General features: G+C 37.1%; 2 protein-coding genes across 3 annotated transcripts in view; one reads left to right on the top strand and one right to left on the bottom strand.

Moving 5' to 3' along the window:
* The window catches only part of SESN1 (sestrin 1), a 109,626-nt gene extending 89,534 nt beyond the window's left edge, over nucleotides 1-20,092 (bottom strand). The window contains exon 1 of the mRNA XM_044917252.1: nucleotides 19,244-20,092. Coding sequence (XP_044773187.1) covers nucleotides 19,244-19,522 — 279 coding nt within the window. The 5' untranslated portion in view covers nucleotides 19,523-20,092. The remainder of the gene's footprint in view (nucleotides 1-19,243) is intronic.
* A 904-nt stretch (nucleotides 20,093-20,996) lies between these two features.
* CEP57L1 (centrosomal protein 57 like 1) overlaps nucleotides 20,997-22,892 on the top strand; it is a 77,298-nt gene continuing 75,402 nt past the window's right edge. The window contains exon 1 of one of the 2 annotated variants that reach the window (XM_044917262.1): nucleotides 20,997-21,045. The gene's annotated coding sequence lies outside the window, so the exon portion shown is untranslated. The remainder of the gene's footprint in view (nucleotides 21,046-22,892) is intronic. The other variant, XM_021693098.1, reaches the window with a different exon arrangement.

The raw sequence follows: 22,892 nt of genomic DNA, 5'->3' as shown, positions 1-22,892 counted from the left end.
CCCTCAGCTTGTTTCCTAGAGTTAAAAGTCTCTTATGGTTTCTCTCCCTCTCTGATTTCGTCTTATTTTATTTTTCCCTCCTTTCCCTATGATCCTCTGTTTTGTTTCTTAAATTCCACATATGAGTGAAATCATATGATAATCATCTTATATATATATATATGTATATATATGTGTGTATCTATATATAATGGAATATTACTCAGCTGTCAAAAAATGAAATCTTACCATTTGAAATGACGTGAATGGTACTAGAGAGTATTATGCTAAGACTTGAACCTTTTAAGCTCTAGACTGCTAGTTTATGACAAACAACACAAATAACTCAAGTACCAATACCACCAGACATACCACAAGAGGATCGGCAGGCCAAGAGGATAAACCAATGTTGAATTGGTAAGATTTTTCCCTGTTGGTTTAAAACTCCCAAATTTCTATCACTTAAACTTTTCTCTACAGTTTAAGGAAGATAAGTTTAATATGCAGTAGGTCACTCTAGTTTAGTGGTTCTTAATCTTTTAGGGTTACAATCTCTTTGATAATCTGATAAAAGAAAAATGTTCATTACTCTATTACTCTACAATTCTGCATTCAATTAAGGGACACACAGGCTCCTAGAAAAACCATAATCCTCAATTTGAGAAACCTTAAATTGTTGCATCTTCCAAAATAAATCTCTGAACTGAAAACTTCCTTCTACTCCCTGGTGAACAAGAGTGATTTTTTTTTTTACTAATTATTTCATTTAATTAAAAGACAGTTAACTCTATTAGCATATCAAACACATAGTTTTGTTATCTAAAACAGTTCTATAGCAAAAAAGAGTAAGGGCCTAGTTAGCTATTAAGAACTACTTATTTCAGCTTCTCTAAAGACAAGTTTTATTTATGGATTACCTGTGTATAAATTAGTCATCAATATTTTTATTCTATGGTGGCTGATTTTCCCTCTATACTCACTGGCTTACAACAAGAATGTTGTTCAATACAACTCTGGTCCCTGAGAAATACAAGTATATTTGTAAATTATCCTAAGTCACATATAGCTTTTTTTTTTTTTTTAAGAGAAGGTACATTTACCCTCTCCTCCCCCAAATCATGAAATGCATCCCTCGACTACTAAGAAATGATTTAAGTTCTATATCATTTTTAAGTTTCATAGTGTATTGGTGAACTTTTTTTTAAAACAATACTACTAAAATATAAAACAACACAGTGGAGTAAGCAGGCAAGTAAAATAGTAACTTTCTTTCTTTTTTTTTTTTTTAAAGATTTATTTATTTGAGAGAGAGAGGGAGAGAGAGGGTCCATGCACGGTGGCAGGGAGGGGCAGAGAGAGAGGGAGAAACTTTTGCAGACTTCTGGGCTAAGCACGGAGACTGGCGCAGGGTTCAATCCCAGAAGCCTGAGATCATGACCAGAGCCCAAATCAAGAGTTTGAAGCTTAACCGATTGTGCCACCCAGGCGCCCCAATAGTAACTTTTGATACATGTTACCCCAATGTAATTGAATCACAATCTGTAGAGCTCTCATTAATACAACATATCCAAACTATTACATGGCTAATACAAGGAGCTTAAAGTAAACAGGATTATAAGGATGGTTAAATATATACTTACACAAGGCCAGCTGTGTTTGTGACTTGATCTACATTACCTTGTAAAAGAGCTAAGACTTTGATAGTTGATTACAGAATCATTAAAAAATAGGTAATTTACATCTGAAACTAATAACACTGTATGTTAATTATATTTCAATTAAAAAAATAGGCATAAATAATGGTAATAACATTTGAATTGAATAGATCTAGGAATAATTATAACTGAAAAGGCAAATTTATATTATTTGCACTTAACAAAATCAGTAATAAAATATTCTTTAGATTTGAAAGGCAGTATAGTCTTGAGATTAATACAACAAACTCTGGAGACCAAACGCCGGAGTTTGAATCCCTCCTCCACTGTGTAGACAAGCTAAGTGAACAGGGACAAATTTAGATAACCTCTCCGTGCTTCAGCCTCCTCTCATTAAATGGGTGAGTTAATGGGTGAATGCAAGTATGGGGGAAAGAAATCCGAGCACTAGAATGTAAGCTCCATGAGGGTCGATTTTTATCTTTTTTTTCTCACTAATGTACGTAGAGCCTAGAAGAGTGCCTAACAATAGTAGGTGCTCAATAAATATTTGTGGAATAAATGAGATTATAATTATTAATATGGTGATTTCGGCAGAGATGGAAAAACTAAACCAGTTAAGCTCAGCTATTTAAACTTGGAAACTTTCCCTTTCTCTCCAAACTCCCTCCTTTAAAACAAAACGGAAATATAAGCTTTCTGAAGTTGCACATCGAACTCTTCTCCTAAAGCCCATAGCACCAAAATAGGATTAATAAACTAGCTTTCAGTTGAGCAAGAGTGCCATCTAGTGTTCATAAAAACTATAATAAGCTGAAAATTTGGAGTAAATTTTCATCCGGTGTGATGCTGGCCAAGGGAAAAAAACCCAATGCAAAATTCATTAGGAAAAAAATCTGCTTTATCAACAGCCAAAGTCTTTGAAAGAAAGGTAATTCTAAAGGCAATTAAAGAATTGCAACTTTTAAAATTAGTATATGCCATACTAGAAGAAACAATTCAGAGAGTATACTGAAGTTCTACTTACCACCATAAAGGTTATTCTCCTTTGAATATAAAGTGGTGTTATTGAACTTATTTTCTCTTTAATGACATGCGTTTTGGTTTTTATTAGAAGAAACAGAAGTACACATTATAAAAATTTTGGAAAAATGTATTAAAGCATAAACCATGGCCTAGAGATAACCACTGTTAGCATCCGGAGATTTTATATATATAAGTTATATCTCCTAGATTTTAAATATATATGGGAAAATATTTTAATTTTAATCAAATATTTGGCCAAGAAATTAAAAATATGAGAAAATGAGAAATGATTTTTAAAAACTGAAACCAAGAGCTTTCCATACAATTGAAAAGCCCTAGCCTCCAATAAACACTGTATTCAGTGGAGTAAAAATTTTTTTAAACGGCTATCCATTATGTAATCCTTTTGCTCTGGTTCTGTAATAGCCAAAATCCTTAAGGAGTTGAAGCTTATAAAATGAAAAAAGATAAATTATTTCATCTGTTCCCTCTCAGATACCATTAAATTGACAGTAAAGTATACCAACTTGAGTTTGGGAGATTTGAATAAAAATTTGGGTTTGCAATTATGTTTAATCTCATTCATTATTCATTAGAGAATGCTCATAAGTTTGGGGCTTTATTTCTAATTCCTTTTCCTCTCAAATCAGAGACACAACTGAGATGTGATCCATAGCTCATTTGATAGTCACTGAATGATGAAAAGAAAGATGTTCGCCACTTCCCACCTTTTAGACCAATGCTGTTTTACTTTTAGTACAAAGAATGGGAAGTAAGGAATTTCCTAAGATTGCACAGGAATAATGGCAGTGGGGGGGGGGCAGAAAAGTCATGGGGGTCAGTGGGGATGAAGAAGAAGATCAAGAAGCTGCTAGAGGAGGTGGGTAGGCCACTCCAACTGAGCCTTGTTGGGTCCCAGACAGTAAAGGAGCCAGACCTGGGGAAGGGCATCCATGGCCAGGCTGGTGGTGTGAGGCTCCTTTAAGTAGACCGTGGTTGCAAGGTTGGGAAGGAGACAGACTCTGGGCTCATACTATTACTTGCTGGACCAGTCTCTTCTAGGCATTGATTAGGTTTCTGGGCATATAAACTAAATCACAACTCTTTTCACAATATGCAGGGAGGCCCACTCTGCCCAATCCCTAGCTTCCAGAGATGATGTTGTGATAGGCTGCTTTAAAAATGATTCTCAATGATCCCTGCCTCCTGGTATTCACTCCATTGTGTAATCTGCTCCCCTTGAGTATGGGCCGGACCTAGTGACTTGGTTCTAATGAACAGATTAAGGCAAAAGTGATGGCATGTCTCTTCCAAGATCAGGTTATAAAACTGTGACTTCTGTCTTGCTGGCTCTCTTTTGCTGGTTCTCTCTCTCTGTCTCTTCTCAGATGCTTTTCATGAAGAAGCAAATGGAGAAATCTACACGGCACGGAACTGAAAGCAGCCTCCAATCAGCTGCCTGTAAGAAACTGAGGCTCTCAATCCAAAAGCCCTCGAAGAATTGAATCTGGTCAACTGAACTGAATTCTATGAGTTTGGAAGCACATCCTTCTCCATTTGACCCTTCAGCTGAGACCATGGCTCTGGCTAACACCTTAATGGCAGCCTCATGGGAGATTGTGAAGCAGAGGTCCTAGCTGAGCTGTAGCCAGATTCTCAACTCACACAAATTGTGAGATAATAAATGTGTATTGTTTTAAGCCACCAAATTTGTTATGAAGCAATGGATAACTCAGTCAATTGTTAAACGAAAAAAAGCTGCTCAAGCCCACCTGAGTTAACCATACCCTAAGAGTCTTTGCCCCCATGCTGTGGCAGTCTCCCCAGTTACCATCAAGGCCTGGACCCTGCTTTCCTTCTTGGCACAACTAGGCACTTCTTTTGTGGGTTTACAGATTAGGTTCTCCTTAGTTCACCTGCCTGGTCTTTCTCTCCCACCCAAGGGCTTCTGTACCTTCAGCATTAGAAATAATAGGACATATGAGGAAACTTCCTAGCTTCAGTGACCAGACCATCTTGGAATCTAAGTGCATGTGTGGTTTCTAAGATAAACCACCCATCCGGATTATGTATTATTAATTTTATTGCTTTTTGCAGTTTCTTTTCACCATTTACCAACTGGTATGAAAATACTTCAGTATTTTAACAAGTATTACAGTGCCAACGCATCCTGGATGAATATCCGCCCTGGTTTATGCTATCGGGTTAATTCCTCAGACAAGATTCTAGATCCAAATTCTACTTCCCTTCAATTAGTTTTTAAATATAATTATTAATATAATTTTTGCAACTTCTTTTGGACATCTCAATCTTTAAATTATGATGGTATTACCATGTGGAAACTACCAAGCTGGAACTACTTATAATGCCCAACACTGTAGTGAGAAGGAGCTTTGACAAAAGTCATAGTTACATGTTCATACATGTACTGACAGACGGCAAAAGGAAAATAAAAGGGGGCCACAAAAGGAACAAAAAATGAGGCCAAAACTTAGTCTGCAGGAAAAGTACAACAGAGCATTAATTTCCAGCCAGTCATCAGAGGTTTGGTTTGGGCATGTTGGAGATAGAAGGAGTGTATACTTGTGTAAACAGATGAGTTGAAGAGAAAAGTTAATTATTACATTAAAATTTATATGCTCCATTAAGCTGTCTTTGTTATCCTAACCCATCCTGGTCTTTCCTTGCTTTGAATTAATATAACAGTCTATATATCATATAATTTTTCTGCACTTATTTTAAGTCATTTTTCAATATAAAAGTAATACATGCTCATTGCAAAAAAAAAAAAGCTATAGGAAAACAGATTAATGTTTAAGAACATAGACACTTAGGAATCAGACATGCCTTCTGCCCTCTCAGTATTCACTACTTGAGTTATGTAAGATTCACCTCAGAGAATTGTTGTAGGTATAAAATTAGATAATGCAGGGAAATGGGCCTTTAAAGAAAGTGCATAGTTTGTATAAATTCTTCCAGAACGTGGATATAAACCTCAAATATAAAAACGCAAAAGTATAGCAAAAATTGAATTTTGCAGATCTTGTGTGATCCAGAGAATGTCTTTAGTGGTTGTACCCTTTAGGCCTGGGGGCCAAGGAAAGCAGTATCCAGGAAGACTAAAAGTGCTTCTTCTTAATGAGAAAGCCTAGATTTTGAGAAGTTTCTGTTTCCTTGGCTAAATAAATCAGAAACCTATTCTAATTTTCTAACAAGTGGGTGCATTTGTATTTGTGTATTTATTTTGTTTGGGGAAGATATCTTCCTCAAAACCTATAATCCACCTGAAATTTTGCACATGTTATATATAAAATGTTTATAATAATGCCTGGCACATAATAAGTACTCAATAAAATTAAGTATTTATTAATAATTATTATAAAAAAGGAAAACTAAAATTTCTAATAATCCCACTCTAAAAGAGAACTACAGCTAGTATTTTGGTGCATGTAGTGCATTTGGTGCTTGTATTGAATGTGGTGCATGCATATTTCCCCTCTCTATAAAAATATATGTATTTGGCACTATTTTAAAAATTTCTTTTCCACTTAAATACATAATCTTTTGTTTTCTAATGAATATATTTTAAAAGAATTTTCAATAACTGTATAATAGTCCTTTATAAAGATGTATTATAATTTAATCCATTTTTTAATTATTGGATATTCAGAATATTATCCACTTATATAAAAACACATATAGATAATACATTTACATGCTAAACAGCACTACAGTGATTATCATCATACATAAATTTTTCAAGTGATTTCCTAGATGTGAGCCATTATGTACACATTCCTTTAACAACAGTTGCACTGTTGTCAACATGCTATCATAAAATTTAACATTTTTAGTCACAGTCTTGATTTGCTCTTAAATTTTTTTCTCTACGTCACTGCAAAATTCTTAAGGGTAGTGGTTGCTTTCTACTGCTTTTTCTATCCCCCACAGTGCCAGATCAGTGTCAAGCACAAAGAAAGATTCAAAATGAATTCTAACTTTAAAAAAGTATACTCATTTCAGCCTTAGGTGGAGAGGGAGGTCAACTAGAGGTGCTGTGGGGTTCAGGAGAAAAAAAACAGTAACCCTCTCATTAAGTATTTTAACAAAGGAAAAGTCACTAACTATAATTTAGTTTCATGCCAACCAATAAAAAGCATTTGATATAAACATGTAGTACTAAAATAACAGAATATTTCAAGGTTTGACTCTTCACATTTTATAACACATCAACTACCAAATTCAAAGAAGCAGCCATTAAAAACTAGTATAGATTGGAATTAGACACCTCTTAATCTTAATAATTACCACCAAGGAGATAATAATATAATGCACTAAAGGGAATAATAAAAAAATAAAATAAAATCAAGATTAAAATACTCATTGTGTGTTGGAAAAGCCAAACAACTCTAGCTTGAGGTCAAATTTTTCTTTAGAAAATTACTCTTATATGTTAAACTGAAGAAAGAAAAAAAGGGGCTTGCCTTACATCCATTTTCAATATTCAGTACAGGCCCAACTGTGCAAGGTTTGTTTAAATCTTTAGCATCTAAGGAAGATGAACTAAACTTTTAATGGAGCACTTAAGAACAAAGCAAATGGAATTATTTGTTAGTAGCTGTTACTAATGAAGGAAGTATAGCATTTAGATTTTGACAAGATTTATTGCCAAAGTCATTTTGATTCATCATGCTATACTAGATTTTTAGGGCACATGCCATAGATATCAGAACTCTGACCTAATAAGTTGTATACAAAATTATACAAAATAGCAGGCACTATTAGGAATTTGAAAATATTTTGTACTTAACAGTATAGTTATGATGGGATTTACAATTAGAAAATACTGATGAAGTATTTTAAAATTTAATTTGCAACATATAGGCAACAAAGTTAAAAACACCTCAACATTACATTAAGTACACAATTCAAATTGAGTAATTTCTTAAAATCATTATATAACTTATTTCACAATTTAAGCAATCAAGATTAAGATGTTCCATTTTGATCAGATAAGTGTTGAATTATGGAAAGGATAAGAAAAAAAGTTACCTTACTACACTATTTAAACATAATCCTTTATGGTTCTACTAACAATCTTCAACAATAATGGAATAAAAGAATCCAAAAACTTTAAAGTATGCATGGGAGACATACAAACAGAAAAATGATTTCTGTATGAGCTCAAAGTAATGATACAATCTGGGCTTGATTTCTAAAAAGACAACTGAGGCCCCTTTTCTTTTTAGCTGTAAACAACTTGCTGTTATGACATGTAATGCAATACCATATTTTGGGAAATTTCAAACATTCACAATCCACAGGAAAAATACTCAACACTCCTACACTATTTTTTTTTTAAGCCCATAATAGTGCAGTCTTTCAGCTACAAAGCCAGAAGCCAGTTAAAAAACCAGTACTTTTCCACTAGAGTTACTTATGGGGCGGGGAAGGGGATGTTTGACACTGCAAACGTTCAGGTCTAAAATAAGATCATTGCAAGGAGTTACTACAACACTCACGCTGCCAGCACTGTCATGGCAACAATGAACTAGCTAGGAGAATGCTCTTTTAACATTCAAAGTGAACCTTGAGTCTATTATTCATGGAAATATACCAAATTTTCTTTTAGGCAGTTCACTAAAGAAATCATCTTACTTGGTAATCTCTTAATGTAAAAATAAACCTTTCATACACCATATTTCCAAGATCACAGTCCAGAGTCTCCTTGTAATCAGCTGAAATTTGTAATGACGACATACTAAAAATTATGTACCACAATGAAACATGAAATTAATCAGGTTCCAAATGCAACTTCAAGATGGGTCAGGGTTTAAGTAAGAATCTGGTATGCATTTTACTAATGTCTAAGAATGTGGTTTCCCCTAGAAACACCAAAGTTTTACATTTCATCCTGAAGGAAAACTAATTTGGAACAAAAAGTAATAAATATTTTCACTGCTAGGAGCCTTATATTAAATTTTTATTCAGAAAGGGCAGTATAATGGTGAAAAGTGTGGTGTCTGTGGAGTCTCAATGCCTGGGTATGAAACCTGGCTCTTCTTACTAGCTACGATACCTCAGGCAAGTTATTTAACCTCTCTGGGCCTTGATTTTTCCTCATGATAAAGTAGGGATAATAATACCTACTCTTCAGTGTTGTTGTGAAAACTATATATACATATTTACACACACACACACACATATTCATTCATATATATATGAAAAGGGCTAAGAACTAGGCTCCCCATAAAGAATGCCATTTCTTACCACATTCAGAAATTTACATTCTGCCAAACTAGAAAGATTAAAAGACCGCTGCAGGTGACTTAAGATAACTTGGTTCCAATGTCACAACAGATTTTAATGGGGATACGCATGGCAGCTTAGGAGGAGTCTCAAAGACACACGCCACACATAACCAAGCAAATTCAAGAAATCTAACAGTACAAAATCTCTTCAAGTCCTGTTACCTTTCCTGGGGTATCTTTGATTACTTTGTTTTAATCATATCAAACTAAGCTGGGCCAGTTAGCTGGCAAGAATGAAAGGACTGTTTTGGGGACTTTCAGTTGAGTATGTCAGGATCCCATTGTGCGGAGCAGAGTAGGAACACTGATAGCGCAGCTCTACTCTTTAGTAGACCTTCGAGCCTAACAGTCTCTGCAGCAGATAACTTGCCTGAAGCATCAGGTATGAATCGACCAGGCACAGAAGATTCAGTTGCCTACTGACAACATTGGCATACAAGCCATGATTTGCTTTTCCTATATTATGTGTCCCTGGAGATGTATTTGAAAGTCAAAAGCTCACAAGTGGAATAATAGACTAACATGATATCAAGGGAGGAATCCAGTTCCCAGAAAGCTAAAACAATATTTATAAAATTCTTAATTTGCTTCCTAGAGGTGTTTTTTCCTCTAGGGTGCTATCCTCTGGGCCGGGGAACCTGGAAGGTTAGGTGCAAACTTTCCCAGCTGCTCAGGAACTTGGGTACCCTAAAAATCATATCGTGTCAGGGGCTCAATTTCCCATCTCTTTTCTATCGCACTGTGGGGGCAGAACAGAATATTAATAGTTAACATTCACTGAGTGCTTACTGGATTCCAGTAAGCACCGCACATGTTACCTCATCTAATCCTTTCAACTCTGTGAGGGAACTGAGGTTTAAGGAGGTTATGTAATTTCCCCAAGGTCACAGAGTTTGGCAGAGCAAGACTTAGAGCCAGGTCTGACTAACTCCAAAGCCCATGATCTTGACAATTATACTCTAATCCTGTTCAAATACTGAAGCAAAGGCCTTGGCCGTGGACCTCCCCATGTACACTAGACCACCTGGATGACACATGCAGCTGCCCGCCCTGCAACTCTTTCCTGCTGGTGCCATCCTGACATAGCAGAATGGTGTTAGACTCCAAGGAGGGGATGGATGCTACAAATCTGCCATCACCACTATGGCAAACCTCTGGGCATGCCAAACACCTACCTTGGGGCAGTGGCTGGTTAGAAGAACCCTCTGCTAAAGTTGGACATCAGCACTAATCAGCTTATATATAAAAATTCAATGTACAGAAGGTAATTAGGAGTGTCAATATATGTGGATACAGAGTGTGGGATGTATGAAAAATCCTGAAGTAATGCCAGTTTGGAGTTTGACTCATTAACTAAACCACCTCAGATCAAGCTTATCATCATCATCAACATTATTGCCAATACTTATTGAGCACTTACTATGTACTTCTACATGTTTTACACATTCATTTAATTCTCAAAACTACTCTGAGTTTGGTATTATTGTTACCCTCATTTTACAGATAAGTAGTCTCAAAGAGTTTATTCATAAATAAATTTGTAAGTTACAAAATATTGAAGGTTACAAAATGCTTTACCAATATGATCTTTTTAATAATCAAATCACAAGGTAGACAATTATGTAAATTCACAGATGAGGAAATTGAGACTACAGAGGTTAATTTATTCATGAGCATATATGGCTGGTAAAGAAAATCCAGTAAGATCTTTATTTTTTTTACAGTAAGATCTTTAAATCACTCTGAAGTAATATCTCTAGTCAATGTGAGACTGTACACGTCGAATAGTTAGAAAGCAAAATAAATCAAGAAATGTTTTTTAAGCAGAATCATTATAAAATTGGGCGCCTGGGTGGCTCAGTCGTTAAGTGTCTGCCTTCGGCTCAGGTCATGATCCCAGGGTCCTGGGATCGAGTCCCACATCGGGCTCCCTGCTCGGCAGGAAGCCTGCTTCTCGCTCTCCCACTCCCCCTGCTTGTGTTCCTGCTCTCGCTATCTCTCTGTCAAATAAATAGATAAAATCTTTAAAAAAAAAAAAAAAAAGAATCATTATAAAATTAAGTGAAACAGCCTTTTCCTTGCCATGTCAAAAGATAGATAAGCATAGTGTTTGGCATATAGAAGGTACACAACAAATACCTAATAAATGATATGAGAAGAAATAATTCACTAGGTTCAATGGTAAAATCTAGAATGTCTCAAAAAAAAATTCAATTATTTCTTAGAACCTCTGGCATCAACAAAACTGAATCAATACAGATTATATTTTATAATTTAAGTCTGCCAATGCCTACATTACTTGTTAGATGAAAAACTAGACACACCTTAATTTGGTGAGGTGTTATCACTATACAACTTTGAGAGACATTGTTTTGTGAGAAAACCTGTCTCCCTATCATTTAAATCACTTTTTACTTTTGAAAGGCTTCTCTTAAATATGTCCTTCAGTACCATTGAACATATCACCCTACCACTATTTTGCAAGGCTTGGCCTTTATCACATGATTGGAAGAATATCTTGCTGTGTTTAGGCTATGAATAGCATTTGAAAAATTACTCAGTTATAATTATAGACAGCTAACACCTGCCAACTTGCTAGAAAATGAAATCACGTAAAATTTTAAGATGAGTGTGCAATGCTTGTCAAACGCTTAAGTATCAAAACAGTCAATGCTTACTTTTAGTGGGGTAAACTAAGATTCTAACTAGACTTTACCGAACATTACACATAGAATTGACACATTATCTTAGCTAATTTTTAGAAAGTATATTAGCTTGTCAATTTAAACAATTTTAAAGTTAAAACACTAAATGAATACTATTTATACTATTAAATGAATACTTTTCATTTAATGAATATGTATATATGAAAGTTGATTTGGATCACTCACAAAATTCACATCATAAATTTTGTTTCCCTTTAGTATGGTTTAAGTTGTTTTAAGGTAATTTTATAATACAAATAATAACTTATAAATCTATGAAGCGGTTTCCCTTTTTATATTAAACATGGGGTAAGAATAAAATATAAAACTAAAAATATCTTTCTAAGGTAACGACATATTTCATTGCAATCTAATAAAATTTTCCTATTTTGTTATATAAAAGAGATTAGAACATGAGAAGACAGATAATTCTTGTTTTGCCAAATTTCACGAGTTTTTTTCTTATAAATTGAAAAATGTCAAAAACTGTGACAGTCTACCAGTAACACACAGACTTTTAACAATAACATTGCCAACTGGAAAGATCCAATAAATGGTCCTGTTATCCTACAAAACTCCCTAAGTATTTCCAGTGAAAAAGCATTTTTTAAAAAACAAACATCTTTTATTTTTTTAAAGATTTTATTTATTTATTTGAGAGAGAGAGCGAGCACGCGAGAGGGGTGAGGGGCAAAGGGAGAAGCAGACTCCCTGCTGAGCAGGTAGCCCAATGCAGGACTCCATCCAGGGACACTGGGATCATGAGCTGAGCCGAAGGCAGATGCTTAACCGACTGAGCCCCCCCAGGTACCCCCCAAAACAAACATCTTTTAAAAGATTTTTTAAAATACACAAACATTATAAATGTATCTTTATCAGCACTAGTTTAACGTGGTGTAGTAACCAAAAGGGAAAAAAAGCAAAGCATGGCATGTTTCCATAGTATGCCTATTTAGCTGAGGTTTTCATATTTCAATTTCCAGTCTGCCCAATGCTGCCAAACAATACCATCATCAAATATTCTGAGGAACTCTTAGATGCCCCTGAGTACACTGTGCCTGCATAATTAAAGTACTAGGTAATTTTATCAAGGTCATCAAAGGTCTCACTTAATGTAATAAACGTGGTCTAGAAAAGTTGGGTCAAAATAAGTCTTATTTTCCATTGACTTCTATTAAAAAAAATAAGTATTTTACCATATGGTATGAGAAAAATAGACTGATTTGAGAAATTGTGACAAAGAGATTAAAACTGGTGGCAAACCTTGCTTGGTCTAATGTACTTCCAGCAGTACTTTCATCCTTCTATGCATTTTAGGCACTGGCCCCTCCCCCAGCATCTCCCTTGTCCTTCCACAAGTTCTAAAAATTTCCCCATTTCTACGGTTCCCCCAGTCCATGTTAATTTGCTTCCACATAAACACTGCCTGTTTCCAAATATGAAAATTCTATGTGATTAAGACATGATATCAAATAGGACCCTTTTGTATCAAAGTTTTAAGTGATTGATAACCCTTTATTATATGCAAGATTGCATGTCTACTTTCTGTCAGGTCAGCTTCAGCAAATCCTCAAATTGGCTGTTTGAGTTATTAATTTATTTTCTATTCAAATGGTTAAAAGATATCCTGGAAATTTCTAGTGGTCACCAAAAGGAAAATGAATATAACTCTAAAAGAAAACAGCACACCCACGCCTATTTTCTAGTTCTTTTACTCCATGAATGATCTGTAGAGTACTTTAAGGGCACAGAGTGTTAAAGATGAGAAAATCTAATTAAGCTAAACTATTATTTCACAGGGTCCTTCATGATGTCGTGAGCAACCCATGACCTTAAATTGAAATCTAATAAGCAAGTGTTTAACATCCCATTTTTCTGCCAAACACTACATCCCATTTATAAATTTATAAATTAAACAACATGCTAAAAAAAACATTTTTAAATGAATCATTCTGGTTTTTTTTCCATGCTAGAGACCATCTGGGGCACTGTAACAGGAATTAAATATCTGAAATCTGAAAACTTAAAAAAAAGTATCCTTGTTAGTTTCAGTCTTTCTGAAGTCAGAACAAAGGAAGAGGATGGATGTATTTATATATTATAAAGAGGACACTGAGGGTAGATAGTACAGATATGATTCATCCTGTAAGCAAGCCAGTGGGTTAAAAAAAAAAAAAAAAAGATAAGCTCTTACTTTGTCTGCAAACCATTTAGAAAAAAAAAGTAGTTAAAAGCTGCCTTCAGTTTCTTCACATTCTCCACCCAAAGAAATACAGACAACCTGAGGGTAAATAGCATTCCCCACTGAGATCAAAAGCTACCGAAGAAAGTGGTCAAAGGTAGGAATGAGAGGAGGCACTGAATAGAGAAGTAAGCTAGGAGGCTTTCTGAAGGAAAGGGACTGAGTTTTCAGTGTATTAATAAAATAAGAAAGGCCAGAAAATAGTGGATATGGAAGAAAGAAACTTAGTGTAAATACTGAAAGAAGACTCTCATATTTGTTGTGGCCGAGAGTAGAGTGAATTTTCAAGATGTACCACCTTAATCTTTTGGCTTTGACTAGACATAGTAGTAAAAAAGAAATCAAAACAAAACAATCAGTTTAAAAGGCCAAATCTGCTTCTAGAATGTTCCTAACCTCATGTTACATTTTATATAATTATAAATTATGTTTCTAATCTAACAGAATCTAAATTATAACTAGACCAAAGCAATATTTTATCTAGTGAGATATTAGATCAGTTCTAATAGCAGCCTCTGACTAAACCTGACTACCTTGCATCCCCCTTCTTCCTCACCAACAGAAATTTTTTTGTTCAAGTGATGGGGGTGTCCTGGCTGTTAGGGGCTGAATGCAGATTAGTCCAAACCAAAACCAGAAACGCCCAATTTCCTTGCCAATGACTAGCTTAGAAAAGGGCATGTGATCCAACCCTAGTCAATAAAAACTGACAGGAAATCTGCCGGAGGCTGAGAAAAGCTTTTCTTCCCTGATAGACACAAGTGAAGAAACTCTTCTCATCTGTAGATGGGTCATGACTGCACGTGGAGCTTGGAATTGCTGAGGCAACCTTGCCACCATGAGTAGAGACAGTACTAGCTATGCTAAGGAAAGGAAAGCAGAGAGATAGAAGGCAAACAGGTAATGTAGTTTGATAATGAATCAATCAATTAAGCTTGAAATTGCCCAACCTCAAGATTTATTATACTAAGCAATAAATTTCTTATTGTTAAACCTACAAACTATATATTACCCAAATTGGATATCAAATGGATAACTGCAACCCTTAACAACTGAAATATGCATCATACCCAACAGCTAAAGTTTCATTTCTCCTTGGGGGGTAACAATGCTTCACTAAATGAAAGCCTCCTCCACCCCACTTAACAAAGATATATACTTTGTTACTTGTTCTAAACTTTCTAAAACCAAATTACTTTCAGATAGTGTTAATTGCTGGCATGCTTATAAGAAAATTTAAGTTTTCCTTTTTCACAGTACAGAAATGAAAATGATCAAATGACCATTCTTAGAAAAGTACTTGGCTATTTTGAACACTCCTCATAATCTTTTGATGAGTATTTACACACTCACATTCCTCCCTTAATTATGTGAATCATAAACACTACAGTTCACCAGTAGACTATACTAATGTATCTGGCCAGTGTTAATACACCTGTTCCTTTGTTTAGAGAATCAAACATATCGAAAAGGTATTATGGGGTTAAGAACAACAACAACAAACCCAGCATAAATAAAGCCTACTACTATGAGACTAGAAGACCTTCCTCAAAAGCAGGGAACAAGTTTTATTGATCTTCCAGTCCAGTGCCTGGCACAGAATAGTTCTCAAAAATGTGTTCAACAGATTTAAGTATGCTGATGTGAAATCAATAAATTGAGAACAGGAATACAGAGAATGCTCTCTCCCAATGTGCCAAATTTTTACAGGTTTAGCCATTTTGAGTTGAATCCATCCTACCCCTACCCCACCAACTCTCTTCCTGACTATGGTCGTCTGAGCTGATTTACAGCAATTAAGAGCAAGAACAGCTGCAGGAATTGCAAATTCAGTTCAGCTTCTGCTGCTTTACCAATGAATAACAGAAAGCATTATGGAGCACTACATTTTATAATTTGGTTTCTCATGTGAGGCTGGAGCGGTATATGGAAGCCAGATGACATTGGACATTACGTGACATCTTAAGAAGTTTAAATTCTATCCTCAAGGATTTTAGGCAGGAGAGTAACATGATCAGATTTCATTTTAGATAAATGACTCTGAAGTTATGTGGAGGATGGATATCAAGGTGGAGGATGGGTTAAGTCTGGAGAAGTGACAGATAACAATGGCAGAACTACAACCATAGCAGGGGCAGAAATCCCTTCAGGAGCTTTTTCTAATCAGATGTATCATAGGCAACTTAATCTCCACATGTCTAAAATAGAACTCACCACTCCTCCCAAATTGATCCTTTACCACTATTCTGTCTCAGGAAATGGCTGAACTATTCACCAAGTACTTCAAGCCAGACCCAGAGAGCATCCTTGATTTTACTTTCCTCATCTCCTATATCCAATTCAATACCATATCCTGTGGTTGCTAACTCTTAGCAATCTCCCAAACCCATAGATTGTTTCCCACTTTTCCCCACTATATCCTACTCCATAATTTTCGCTTTGGACTAGTGGAATAACCTCCTAACTGATGTTGCACATCCACTCCTGACCCCTGAAATTCATTCTCTGCATTGCTCCCAAAGTAATCCTTCAAATACACCATGGATCATGTCCCCATCTTGCTCAAAACCCCTCTGTGGATTCCAATTGTTACTAGGATAAAGTCTACCACTCTTAACTTGGCCTACAAGATCCTCTGTTATCCAACTCCTGCCTAAAGACAGTAAGAATTCCTAAAAAAAAATAAATAAATAAAATAAAGACAGTAAGAATTCCTAATATTACTGAGCATTTCTTATGTGCTATTGCACTGTGCTATGTTTTGCAAGCATTTTTCATTTTATTCTCATTGTGAGCATTGTTTTCATTTTGCAGATGAGGAAACTGAGTCAAGGAGAAATTATGCAACTTATTCAACATTGCAGAGCTAATAAAGTATTGGAGCCAGATCTGACAGAGAATGTGCTTAAGTTTTCACTCTCCCTTCAAAAATATGCTCCAACCACATTGTGTTACTTTCCGTTCCTAGAACTCATCTGCTCTCTCTTGCCATGAGCTCTTTACACAACTGTTCCCTATGTGTGGAATGTCCCCCTCACAAATTTCATTTTTGTCTGGATTACAGCTATTCATTTGTCAAATCTCTGCTTAAATGTCATCTCTTCAGGGAAGTCTTCCCTCACTATCTAAAATTACATTATTTGTTTACTTCTTTATGGTCTCTCTCTAGTAAAATGTCAAAATTGTTCACCACTGGTTCTTAGAATGGCATTCGCCAGGGGTTCAATTAACATTTGTTGTCTGAAGACATGCATGAATGATGTGGGGATGGAAACTCCCTAATCTGGTGACTTTATTCAGGCTGATAAGAAATAAAAAGAAGCCAAATACGAATTTGTTCATCTACTGGATATTTAGTAGCTTCCAGGTCCCAGCCAATACTCTTGAGAACTTAACGGCCCTTCCGAGGGGACAGACATAAACATCTGATGATTGCACAATAGAAGTACAGTGCCTGTTATAATAGTAGCAGGAATTAAGTGCAATAGATGCAGAGATGCAAAAGGAGTATAAATCTATGGAAAACCTTCACAGTGGAGTAGACTCTTGAACTTTTTTTCAGGATGAATGAATCCTGAAATATATATCACATAGCCCATGTCTTTCACTTATGAAAAAGGAGAGGAGCATTCATTTTATATGGGGGCACTTTACATCTCCTTTAATTCTCACAACAGCTCTATGTTATTATTCCCATTTCAGAGATGTGGAAATCCAAACTCAGATAGATCAAGTAACTTAAGTTGTCCAAGGTTATGCAGTACATTAATAAAGGAGGAGAATTTGAGCCCAGGTCTGACTCCAGTACTCATTTACTTACCAATATATCACAGTCCTTTGACCCTGCATTCCCCAGAGCCTAATTACTTCTGTTTTCAATATAATTCTTAACTAAATTGGTTATCTGCTTTCCCATTTGAATATAAATAAACAGCAAAATTGAAGATTCAGGAAGAGAACAAAGTATACTGACAGTAAGGGGAGGAACAGAAAAACTATTAAAAATTGAATACAAAAATTCAAAAAACATGGATCATGTAGTCCTATACACTCCACCTCAGTTAAACAATAGTACTTGATGTGCCTAATGATGATCCCTTTATGGGAAAAAAATGGTTGTTCTAGACACTACAGTCTAAGAAATAGAGAAATAACTTTCAAGGCTTAAAAGGGTAAACTTCAGGTATCCAGAAAATTAATTCCTCTCTGATAACTCTGGATAAATGAATTGTAACAACTGTTCCCGAACTGTTTGTGAGAAGAAATATCCCAAGATCTTGAACAGAGTCTTCATTTTATGGACATGATTATTTTTCTGTTGCTTTAAACTAACCAAAATAGAAAAACTATTAATCTTAGCTTATATATATATACCCAAGTAAACTATAAGTTTTAAGAACTTCCCATAAATGACTTCAAACACATGGACTGAGTAATTTAGACTGACCAGCATATTGTCACTGACCATTCTTAGGATCTAAAAACAACCTTTCTCTAAACAAACAAGCCCAAACAAAACCCTTCTAATAAATCTTCCAATAAAACAGGGGAAATTGATTATGTACAGAACAGGAGGAAAACTAACATTTTTAATCTGTTGCACTGAAAACTTAAGTAGGTATGCATGTGAAAAAGAAAAATCAAACAACTGAGGCAAACACAGAGAAAACTAATGAATAATTTACCATGAGCATTTCTAGCATTCACTCAACCTGGGTTCAACTTTTCAATCTGAAGATGTTAGCTCCTTTATAACACAGGCTTTTATTATTTTATGTAATTCATTTTTTTTAAAAAAAAAGAAAGGTTGTCTTTAGAGAACAGACCCTGATTTTTTGTTTTGCTTTTAAGAACATGAGAAAACTTTCACCAATTATCCTGAACAAGTGAAGAAACATTTAATATCCTTTATCATTTGAGAGGCTTAAATGAGAAACTTTCCACACAGAATATTGTTTGTAACAATGTGAAAAGTATACTGACTATACTTCCTAACAACATGTAAAAATAAATATACGAAAAAGCAAGTCTTTACTTGCAATTAACTGTAACTTTCTCATACTTTTCTGGGAGGAATGCAGTTTCTGCTAAAACTCTCTAGAAAGACAATTCTTGTTTACTTGTATTTGAAAACTGCTTTTACTTTAGTTCCTCTTGTACAGTTTTGGCCCCAGATTCAATGACTTACAAGCCACTCTAAATTTAAGATGTAGAAGGAATTCGTAATGGGTTCACATAACCACCTAGCAGCAAATACAAAGTGAATAACTGCAAGTAAAACTGCACTGTACTAGATGGACAGTTGTAAATACAATGTTTTCTTACCTGGACGCTCTTCAAAATAAATTCACTTTTCTCTCTTACATCTTTAAAGGGACATCTCTTAGAAAGCATAAGCAGATGAGCAAGAAGTTTATTCAACCCATCCAAAGAAACAGCATTTGAAAGCCCGTCTGATGGACGAAGAGGTGTCTCTTTCACCGAACGAAGATACTCGGTTTTTCTCAAAACGGTTTGCTTAATGTTTTCCAGTGCTGTCTCTCTAGTAGTTGAATCTCTACTGCACAGTCCATCCCATCTCACTTCATTCTCTCCTTCAGCCATGACAACTGGAGATGTTTTTCTTTGCCGTCTTCAGTTACCCTTCAGCATGTCCCCAAAAGCACTTTGTATTTTTAAAACGAGAAATGTAAGAATAAAATCGGAGAAATCGAATCGTCATGAAAACACAAATGTCTGGGAGACATCTGGAACCAGAAGTGTCTTTTATATTAATGGCTTGCAACCGATCTGCAACACAGAACTCACCCTCTCCTACATGAAGGGGCAGTCTTCTTGTCAGAGATTTTTAAAAAGTTGGAAAGTTAGCACCCTACAGCGCTGGCTTTGCTGGACAGGCAGTCTCGGGGAAGTGTTCTTCGTCTCGCGGGGTCAGCGGATATCCTCACGTTGTGGCGCTGTCAAATCCGTGCTCTGCCCAAAAAGGCTGGTAACAGTTGAATGCGCTCCAGCCATTCGGGGTTTTTGGTCTGGGCAGCCACCGTGTTCTCAGGAGCATTCCCACCCCGCCCCTCCTCCGGCACCAGTCTCCGCCCTCGGCAGCTCCTCCCTACCCCTCAGCGGCCAGCCGGGAGCTGGTGGGGAAATCTCGCCAAACCCTTGCTCACTGGCTGCCGCGGCTGGAGACCCGGTCGCTCCTTGGTGGCGGCAGCTTCTGGCAGCCGCTCTCTCAGCTGCAGCGCTGGAGGAAAGTGTCTCCGGCCCCGAAAATTCTGGATCCCCGAACAGACGCCACTTCTTTTCCTATACCTGCGTCCTCGCCCACCGCCCATTAAACCTGAGGAGCACAGGGCTGGGCCGCAATCCCCGAAAGCCAGGCTGGGCCGCGGAGCCGGCGGAGAAGCCAGGCCGGAGGCGCAAAGCCCTCCCCTTCACCCAGCCCCATCTGTGGGGCTCGGCCCAGAGGGCGGGAGCAGGGAGGGGAGATGGGGTCCTCACCCCAGCCCCTCCCCTTTCTCCGCCCGGCATTAACCAGGAGCCGCCCCTGCCCCAGCGCCCTCTTCCCCGCCCTAGCAGATGCGACCCGCGGAGGCAAAGCCATTGGAAAAAGCCCCGCCCTCCGACCGGCTACCTCCAGACCCCAAGTCCGGGAGCGGCCGCCAACTGCTGCCGGCTGCTACGCATGCGTGATGGCGAGCAAGGCGCATGCGCCTACGGGGCATTTTTTTGCGTCGGGGGCGTTTTTCGTCCCCTGGCGTTTGGATTATCCCGGCTGGAGAAGGGGAAAGAAAAGTAAGGAGCTGAAGTATAGTGAAACTATAACAGACAAGACAAGCACGGCAAAGAAAGAGGGTGTAAACACACACCTGGAAGAAATTGAATCGAAATTTAAGATTAGCCTGAAAATAGTGACAGTCTCTTTATTACGCCAAATCCGAGATTTAAGAGGGCAGGGCGGTCTCGCATTGACTTCTGGGAAATGTGGTTTTTTTTTTTTTTTTTTGATGTGCCGACGCGTTCTGTCGGCGATAGAAACTACAGCCCCCAGGAGCCACTGCGACGTTGCCTGTAGCGGCCTTCGAGCCAACGGTTAGCGCGGGCGGACGGAGGTTGATAGCGTCGACTTGGTGAGCACTGTAGCTTTGGCTGCCAATTTTTCTTTGACAGGATTTTTTCCTTCTTCCATTTCCTCAGGGATTCTGGAGACCAAGCTATCTAGAGCTGTCCTCCTTAGTTCAGGGATAGTGTCCAGTAATTTGCCTGGGAAGGAGTAGTCCGAATGCCCCAGGCCGAGGGCGCCTTAAGGCGCGAGGAGTGATTGCGATGCCAAGGGTCTTAGGGAACAGCAAAAGGCCGGGCTGGAGGGATGCTGTGGAAACTGGTGCATTTTGCTGCGGCCTCTGCTTCCGCCCTTTCAGGTGGACTCGCGCGCGAGGGATTGGGTATCTCTGTGCAATTGCACTTTTGTTTGGCATTGCATAGGGGTGTTCTGTGTTTTATGCGCTCAAATGAAATCCCACGCAGGGCTTTGAAAGCGAGTTGTCAAATCCATTTTGTATGAGACTAAGGGGAAAAGAAACCCCAGTATTCCTAGCTATGAATGTTTGCAGGCTTTAAGGATATTATATGAAAAAAGACCTATAAAAATCTCCAAAATTAGTATATTTGGAAGATTCATTTGTTTAAAAATTACTGTTTGTTTTTAAAAAGTCATTCCTCTTGAGAAAAGTCAAGGTGTGAAAGGCAGTCAGTGGACTGAAAACCAAATTAGATTTTAATTCTTCACATTGTGGAATAGATGTGTTTCTAAAAATTGAGCCATGGGGCGTTTGGGTGGCTCAGTCAGAAGAGCATGCAACTCTTGATCTTTGGGTGGTGAGTTCCAGCTCCCATGTTGGGTGTAGAGATTACTTAAATAAAAACTTTTAAAAATAAAATGAAAAAATAAAAAAGAAAAATTTAGACTTATGAGGTACTGAGTATACAACAGTGAAAAAGACACATTCCTTATCTAGTTATAGAATCTACTGGTTAAACACACAATTACAGTACAATATGATATCTGGCTATCTGGGATGGCTGGAAAGAAGATCAGTAGCTTAATGCTGGAAAGTCGGGGAAATCTTCATCCCAGGGAAAGAGGGCTAAAAGAACAGCATATGGTGAGGCTCAGAAGTGCTGCAAATAAGCCAAATCACCTATATTTTGGGAAGGATAACTTTTTGTGTATTGATGTACTTTGAAGCTGCAAAGAGGCAAGTACTGTGAATTTTCCAGATAGTTTCTGAAAGTGACCTGTCCTTGAACAGATTTATAGTTTCAGTGAATTGGTCTAATTTGGAAAGCCTTGCTACATTCTCTGCTACTGGTTTAAATCAGAATTTTTTAAAAATGTGAACTTCTTATGAGTATGATTTCAAAAACTAAAAAAGACATTCCTTTTTTGTCCTTTTTTGGGCTCATCCTCTTTTGTCCATTGCACAAAGAGTAGGGTAGTTTCTTAAATCTGGGTCCCCTTTTTACTGCATAGTTGAATATAATCCCTTCCATACCCATGGTTTCGCTACCACCTATGACTTTTAAATGTATACCTCCACCCACCTTTACCTTTCCAGCTTTCATATATCCATTTCCTTGATATTTCTTTTTTGATATCTCAAAAGCACCTCAAGTTCAACATGCCTAAAACCAAATGCATGGTTATCTCTAATGAGTCTGATTCTTAACCAGTGTTTCCTATTTCAGTTAACAATCCTACCATCCACTTCTGAAAATTTGAAAACTATGCATTATTGATTTATTCCTGTCCGTCATACCTCTATAACCAATTATTACCAAGTCCTATCAATTTCATCTCCCAAATATCCTCCAAATCCATCCTTTTCCCACCATCTACACAAGTGCAGTCTTTTCCAAATTGCCATAATCTGTTGCCAAGACCACTGCAATAGCGATTATTCATTCTGGCCTTTCT

This window comes from Neomonachus schauinslandi, chromosome 8, assembly GCF_002201575.2.
Source record: "Neomonachus schauinslandi chromosome 8, ASM220157v2, whole genome shotgun sequence".
Taxonomy (NCBI): Eukaryota; Metazoa; Chordata; class Mammalia; order Carnivora; family Phocidae; genus Neomonachus; species Neomonachus schauinslandi.
Note: the sequence above shows the minus strand (reverse complement) of the source record. Positions and strands in the feature narration are given on the sequence as shown.